We start from the raw sequence: 8,032 nt of genomic DNA on the forward strand, positions 1-8,032 counted from the left end.
GGGAGCGATCAGCCTTCCCTGTTAGCTTGCAGATTGTTGGTTCACAGCTGCATTTGGCTTGTAGGTGTCTACGTGTATTTGCAGACTCCCTTTTTCTTAATGTGTCCAGCTGGTGAAGTTTTATTCAGTTAATGGTGCAATTAACTTCAGCTCTCAGCTGCAAGGGATCTGTTGTCATGCATGGTCTTCTGTATGCTTTATGGCAGCTGTACACACTTTCACCAGGGAAATTGGTCAATTTTGATGCTATGTATTTGAAATCTTTGCCAGTGTTAATTATCTCAGATTTTTTTTCATTTAAGTGCATTAGATGGGTGCAGTGATACCTAGTTCCTGGCAGTGTCACAGTGACCCAGTCAGCTCACACCTTCCTTAGTGAATATGGAAATCCATTGCACACTTTATGTTATCTCCTCTGCGTTACCTTAACTCATGATAAACCACAGACAAGTTGGCAAGGTATTTTTCAAGCTCTGATGGAGGCAGTGTGACAAAATAAATAGCAATGCTAACAGTAGTAGCATATTAACAGTAAAAATATATGTGTTCAGCAGAGTAAATTTTTGTTTGGGAGTTAGATCTTTCATATGATAATTATTAACTAGTGGAAACACTGTCATTTTTTCTACAGTTGCTCCTGCTGACTGATGCTGTCTTATTGTTTCCTAGCTTTCCCCCAGGTATCCTTATCTGCCCATTGTCACTTGTATTTAGGCTGTAGTTGTTTTGGCTAGGCATCTTTTCAATCACTGCTAATATGAAATTTTGATCAGCTGAATCTTCATTTGTGGCTGTAACTCTTAGACACTGGGCTAACATAAGAAGTAATGAATGGTATTAAATCTGAACCTAAAAGTTAAGCACATAAAGTATTTGAAGCAAATTCTATTTTTCTATGCATTTTTGTAACACTGGTGGTGCTTTTTGTTTTTAGAACAAATGCTCCCGGGGCATGTTGCCACTATTTAAGCAGAACAGCTCTAGGAGAACTTTTGATCCTCCATCTTTTCAGCATTCAAATCTGTACCCATACTGACAAACCAAGGAGATGTGAGGCATCATTTGGAGGTACCCCTTTGTGTATCTTCAGGGCTCCTCTTTTGCTGACATTCTAAAAATTTAAAGCCAGAGCAGTAGGTTAGAAATGGCTCAGAGACTTGACCAGCTTTCTCTCTTAAACCACAGTGGCACAAGAGTTCATTGGACAGGAACCTTTTCTTGTCCAAATGGTGGTGAGTTTAAAATAGAATGTGTATTCTTTGCATGTTTGGGACCTTCAAGAGACACATGGTTCAAATTCAAGCAAACAAGACTTACTATTTATCTATTCTAGTTAACGAATTGCATTCTGAGAGGCAGATTCATCCCATTCAGTTTTAATTCTCAAAATAACCTAAAAATTCTATCAGGGAGATGACAAGTAGCAACAGAGATAGTAGGGCAACTCTGCTAAATCAGGTTGTCTGCTTTTCAGTGCAAAAGTGAATTGACTGGAACCAGAATCTGGTTAAACAGATGGTATGGCTGATGCCACTCATCATCAAGAACATAAAGTATTGAAAACAGCTGACACAGCTGAATTTGACATGAGACATCTGTACCCTGCATTCTCCCTGTCTCTTCTCTTTATGTTGGCCTGGTGGAGATCACAGTGGATGCATAGAAAGGAGTGCATAGACCATATAACCAAGAGGTAAAGGTAAAAGATCATAATGAAGTGCTACCAAGAGTTGATAGCAGTGTCTGCCAGACTATTTTCCTCAGAAATCCTTGGAAATACTTTGAATTTGTCCATGTCTGACAAAAAATTCTCAAAGAACTTTTCTGTAAAGAGAAAATTGCTGCCACTGTTAAATTATGAGAGAGTGGGATGCTCAGTTAATTGTTTGAGCTCTTCTGTTCTTGCAAGTGGAGACCCCAGTGAGGCATTTCCCTAGATAACTCTGTCACTGTTGTGGTAGAAATGGTAGCCATCCTGAAGCATTTGAAAGAATCACTGTCACTGTGGCTATTAACTTGTCAAGACTTCCCAGGCTCCATTGCTTTATAGTCAACCTGAATGAAAAATTGCAGGAGGTAGCAGAGTGTGTCTGCACACCGTTCCATACCTCACTCAAATTCAAGGTGGGACTCATAAAAGAGGAACATTACGAGCGCATTATATATGTGATAACATATTTCCAGCGTTTGTTATTCACATTAACAACTGGGCTAAAAAAGTTGTCTAAGGTCTTCATCGAATTAACCATGGTTCTAGAAATAGAGGGCATTAAATAAATTTAAATTAACTGTGAGTTCTTGATTATCCCAGCAATCAGCAATACCTTGCTAGCTACAATATGTCCCATTAGAGCCTGTTTAAACAAGTGAATGCAACTGCATTTAGCCATAAATAAATAAGGATTTATTTTTTCACAGCCTAACTCCAGGCTGCTACTGAACATGCATTGCAGCAAATCAGGCTCAGCACACCCTACATAACTGACAGCACTGAAGCAGCCACTGTAAAACTGGGGCCAGAGCAAAATGAGTGGCCTGCTGTTCACTAAATACACATTGTTAAATAACACAGATTTGTAAAATTATAACAATACCATCTTCCCCTCAGACTGTACACCATTGTCTCTTCAAATTAAGGCTAATATGGTGATTTTCCCCCCCTTCAAAGTAGAGAGGCAATCAAAGCTATCTTGGACCAAATTTATTTCGCACTCACTGGCTTATCCTGTTTTTCTCACTTTTGAGTGGTCCTATATTCTGGATTTTTTCCCAACTTATTTTCTTACATAGGATTTTAATTTCCCTGAAGTCCAGCCAAGGATGGGGTGTATTTTATGGAAGAGCCTGTGAATCCTGGTGCTGACATGAAAAGTAGTAACAGTAAGGCGAAATGTTGGACAGCATGAGCCTGGAGTGGATTGAAGATGATTCTTTATGCAAATAACTCTGTGCTGTGTGAAATCTTCCATGCAGTTTCTTCAATCGTGTTTTGTTTGCTTGGGCTGTTCAGCTGATACTTTCAATACTCATCTTGCCATTTGCACCACATAAGATTTCATCTAGCACACCAGGTTTACATTTCTGGTTTGCCTTATCCATGTGTCATGTAAAAGCTGCTTTAAATACCCACTAATGGATTTGTCTGTCTTTCTGGTGTTCAGTACTGTAGTGGGTATCAAAACCAAGAGAAGTGATCCAGTACAGAATGAAGGATAGCTCATAACTTCATCTAATTGCCCTGAAGGGTATTTGAAGTGGGGAGTTTGATTGTTAGTGACATGTCCCTATATACTCCTGACATGGCTTTTTAGACTAGAAGAGTACTTCAGATACCTCCCCCTGGCAGAGTGTTCTTGTTTGCTTTTAGCTAGACCTGTTTTCTTCAGGAATTTTTTCTTTTTTTTTTCAGTAAGTAAACATACAATATCGGCATTGTTGTTGTGGACTTTTTTCCTTACACTAAGGAAACCTGCAAGAGAAGTTACAGTGATGGTGAATATGCCATCAGTTTGTGGGGACCCAGCCCTGTGACCATTATTTACTCTCTGTGGTGGCTGAAATCTTGATCCCAGTGATGGCTGACAGTTTTTCCATTGACTTGAATGAATTCAAGACACAATTAGGTGTATTTAAGTTTGCACGTGTACATCTATGTATTTTTCGCTTAGGTATACATAAAAGCATTTTATGGCCAGTCTTAGAGATTTGATTGGCCTCATAAACAAAGAATCTTTATGTCTGATGCACCATATTTCTAGCAGCCTTGTGCTACTAGTTCCGATGGCTTTGAATGTCTTCTTGAACTCCTTAGGGAGGACATTAGAGATGTACATCAGGAACTCGGGACCAATCTTTCTGGACTGAATGTAGGGTTTTTGTAGCAGCCTTCTGCTTTGTGGAGCTCTTCTGGAGAATGAGATCCTCTGAAAGGGGCAGCATAAATGTCAGGTAGGGTTGAGGCTAATTTTAAGATTTGCATATTTTTAATGTCTGTTCCTTGCATGAGCTCTGATTGAATAAGATCTACTCTCTTGGTGTCTCACCTGATGTAATTTCCTTCCCAGTTCAGCATTTCCTCCTCTGGGAAGGTCTCTTACGGGGCATAACTCCATCTAATTTCATGGAGCATTTATAAAAATGTATTTCTGAGACTTCTATCACCTTGGGGAGTTAACCAAGGGTTTAAAGGCAGTTAGCCACTCTGTGAACCTGGCTCCAACCTGAACATGACTCTGTAAATCTCCTTTTAATCTGAATGCTGGCATTTGTACAAAGTGCATGTCATACAGGGGATTTTCAGTACTCATGTGGATTGGGTGCCCTTCACTCTCCATGCACCAGTGTTATATTGGATAGGTAGACTGGTCTGCAGATGCACTAGGCAAGCTAAGGCCTTTTAGTGCCACTACAACCATCTGTAGTCTTTATGCTGCTGAGCACTCCCTACACACCCTGTTATACACGTGCAAACTTGTTTGGGAACGAAGAATGATTTCCTTTTCCCCCAGGTTGCTCTTCACACTGTGTTGCTGTGGGTGTTTGTTGGTTTATTCGGAGGTCTTAGCAGTGATGGTGGCATTTTCTCCAGCAGCTGTGCTTGGGAGAGCTGCTCTGCCTGGGGAGAAGGGGTGCATCAGCCACACCATGCCTGAGGTGTTGGCCCTCTGTGCCAGACCCTGTGCCCACAGGCAGGTTTGCCCAGGGCAGGCAGGTGCTCCAGGTGTGTTGCACTGTGCCTACTGCAAGAATGGGGTCCTGGCCCTACAGTTCCTTGATGATCAAATTGCGCTAACAGTTTTATAGATACAGATTTTGAACATTTTTCTTTGAAACAGGTTTTAAGGCATGTCCTTTTATTCTCCATGGATGAAATTCCATTTACAGAAGTGTTGTGGGTTTTTTTTTTCTTTGCTTGTTTTTTTTTTTTTTCCTTTTTTTTTCCCCTGTCAAAAGGAAGTAGAGAATTTTAGCGTTTTGGTGGTTTCCATAGGAAAATTACAGGCAATTTTTCTTGTGCTATTTCCTCTCTCAGTTGAAAAAACGTGAACAAAAAGGAGGGAGAATGACAAACTTCCTGTAATCCTTAGATCTCAGGAAAGTAAAGCATTGGAAAAATGTTAAATCTCAGAAAAGTGCAAAGGAGAGGAGTGAATATGAAAAATTTTATCCCAATCAATCAAATCAAATTCAAAACAAAATAAGGGTCTCCAAAATGAAGAATTGTGTAAAACAATGTTTCCCCAAATGTTTTCTGGGGAAAGCACACTTTCTCTTGTTCTGATGTTAGGAGAGTCCTTTTTCAGTACCTTTCCTACCAATGCATAGTACCAATGCATAGCTGGGAAATTCACTGCATTTTAGTTAGTTATAAAAAAACGAAGATGGAAAGATGCAAGGAGTCAGTTACAACAGATTAATTTCATTTGTGTTATTTCTTTTTGCAGATACTTTCAAAATACAGTTATGTCCACAACAGAACATTGTACTCATTGTATTACAGCAAGTACAATTCAGTATAATTTAATGTAATTTCTAAGTAGGCACACATGTTCTTTGCTACACATGCAGTATGGTGAATTCTCTGGGGACTCACAATTTTGAAAACTTCTATGTTTGATGCCATCATGGGAGACATTTAAATGGTCTTATTCAAAAATATCTGCACAAACACTGAAATTTTAACTCTTTGTTCTGTTTATGGAATATTTGTTTACCTGATCCTAGTTTAACTTTCTGATGCCTCATCTGATACTGTAGTATGGAGTGTTGAATTTATGTCTGTTTTGGTAATTATTTGTAAAATCCTAGAATCCTAGAATGGTTAGGGTTGGAAGGGACCTTAAAGATCATCTAGTTCTAACCCCCCTGCCATGGGCAGGATCACTTTCCACTAGACCAGGTTGCTCAAAGCTCCATTAAGCCTGGCCTTGAACACTTCCAGGGATGAAGCATCCACAACTTCTCTGGGCAGCCTGTTCCAGTGCCTCACCACCCTCCCCTGAGATAATTTCTTTCTAATATCTAATCTAAATTTACCCTCTTTCATCTTGGAGCCATTTGCCCTTGTTTTATCACTATATGCCCCCGTAAAAAAATCTTAATTTAAAAAAGTATTTTAGCATATAAAGCATAGCTCACCCAGGGGAAAAAAATCAAAAGTTAAACTACTGCTTTGATATATCTTAAAAAAGACCAGATAAGAGATAATTTCTTTCTAATATCTAATCTAAATTTACCCTCTTTCATCTTGGAGCCATTTGCCCTTGTTTTATCACTATATGCCCCCGTAAAAAAATCTTAATTTAAAAAAGTATTTTAGCATATAAAGCATAGCTCACCCAGGGGAAAAAAATCAAAAGTTAAACTACTGCTTTGATATATCTTAAAAAAGACCAGATAATTCTGATATTTGACCTTTTTTTAAAAAAATCCAGCAAGCTAAACTGCAAATTGGTTAATAACTTTATTATAAGACAGTCTAAAGATGACATTGCTTGTATATATTTAAGCTATTAAGTGACTCTATTAGGTGTTTTAGCTTCCAAAAATAAAGATTACACTCAACAGGATGATGCATTCTTTTACGAAATCATCAATCTAAGAATAGTTTATGTGCATATATGTAAAACGTAATTACATATTGTTGGTGGCATCTTTGTAAACCCAAACTTATTGTGGACAGTTCTGGAGCTTAGGAATACCATTTTGCGAATTTACTCCTGAAACCACAGAATTTGGGGTATACTAAGTACTCAGTACTCTGGAGACAGTTAAAAGGTTGCTATTGCTCTTAGCCAGAAACACCTTAAAGCCCTAGTGTGTGTTACTTTCTGTTTTCAAAATCTTTGAGTAATCAGCCTTCTATAACTGTGGATTTAAGAGAAAACATTTCCAAGAGAGGGATAAGGGGAGCATGTGGAAATACTTCTTTTTTAGTTGATAATTTTGTAGGAACTGTTATTTCATTCCATTGGAAAAATACAGGAGGAAACTTTGGGTCTAGGCTCTTGGTGTTAGACTCAGGTTTTGATACCATTATGATTTTAGAAAAATACAATTTGCATAGAAACGCTTGTACAGACATGTAATAAAATGTAAAGATATTAAAGCAGCTTAGGAGACCAGAGAAAAGTTCAAATTTGCTTTTGGTGTGTAGTTTCTCTGGCTGGCTGATGGTCTAGATGTACATAATCCTGCTCCAGAGGATTAATTTGACTAATTGAGCTTTGGACGCTTTCCCAGCTTTATGTACCCAGGATTTCTGATGATACATTTGTACTCCTTTGATTTAAACTTTTGACAAAGGGAGAATGCTCATAACTTCTCCATCCCTGTGGCTGATGCTCCTTTCCTAACCGAATCTCCCCTTCACATTCTCAGGTACACACTGGTGGATATTTTGCGCGCCATACTTCTTTCTTTAGAAGCCATGATAGAAGACCCCGAGCTTCAAGTGAATGGGTTTGTTTTGATTATAGACTGGAGCAACTTCACCTTCAAGCAGGCCTCCAAGCTCACACCAAGCATGCTTAGATTAGCCATAGAGGGCCTTCAGGTAACATTATTCTTTTCTTTCTTTTCCTAATTATCCTTCATTTTGCATTTTGTTACAAATCTAGATGGCTAAAAAAAGACGCCTAAACAAAACAAAAATCCAGGAACTTCTGAACAGCAAGGCTGTTAACACTTTAAGACAGAGGTGAATAGGCAAGCTACTGTGGCACAAGCTGAAGCATGAGCTTAGTCAGCTAACTGCAGTAACTCCTGGTGCGTAGGCTCCTTCTTTGCTATAAATAAGAGGTAACTTTTCTGTCTTTATTCTGAGGTGACTGACAGACTGTAGCTTCTGCAGCAGCAAGTTGGAATTAATCAGTTTATCTTGTAATTATTCACAGGGCTAATGAAATATGGGTTGCTGTTGCCATACCAGGTCGATTTTTTGTTGTTGATTCCATTGGAGACAGGCTCTGCATCATTTGTCCCAAAATGTGTGGGGCCCTGTGATTAGACAGTTAGCTGAGACTATTTACTT

The 8,032-nt window shown here is 38.8% G+C and overlaps 1 protein-coding gene across 1 annotated transcript in view; it reads left to right on the forward strand.

Moving 5' to 3' along the window:
* The window catches only part of LOC103804619 (clavesin-2), a gene marked incomplete at its 5' end in the record, with an annotated part of 10,640 nt that extends 3,055 nt beyond the window's left edge, over positions 1-7,585 (forward strand). Inside the window, one exon of the mRNA XM_009077233.1 lies at positions 7,381-7,585. Coding sequence (XP_009075481.1) covers positions 7,381-7,585 — 205 coding nt within the window. The remainder of the gene's footprint in view (positions 1-7,380) is intronic.
* Positions 7,586-8,032: the final 447 nt, after the last annotated feature.

This window comes from Acanthisitta chloris, unplaced genomic scaffold (assembly GCF_000695815.1).
Source record: "Acanthisitta chloris isolate BGI_N310 unplaced genomic scaffold, ASM69581v1 scaffold36576, whole genome shotgun sequence".
In the NCBI taxonomy this organism is placed as follows: Eukaryota; Metazoa; Chordata; class Aves; order Passeriformes; family Acanthisittidae; genus Acanthisitta; species Acanthisitta chloris.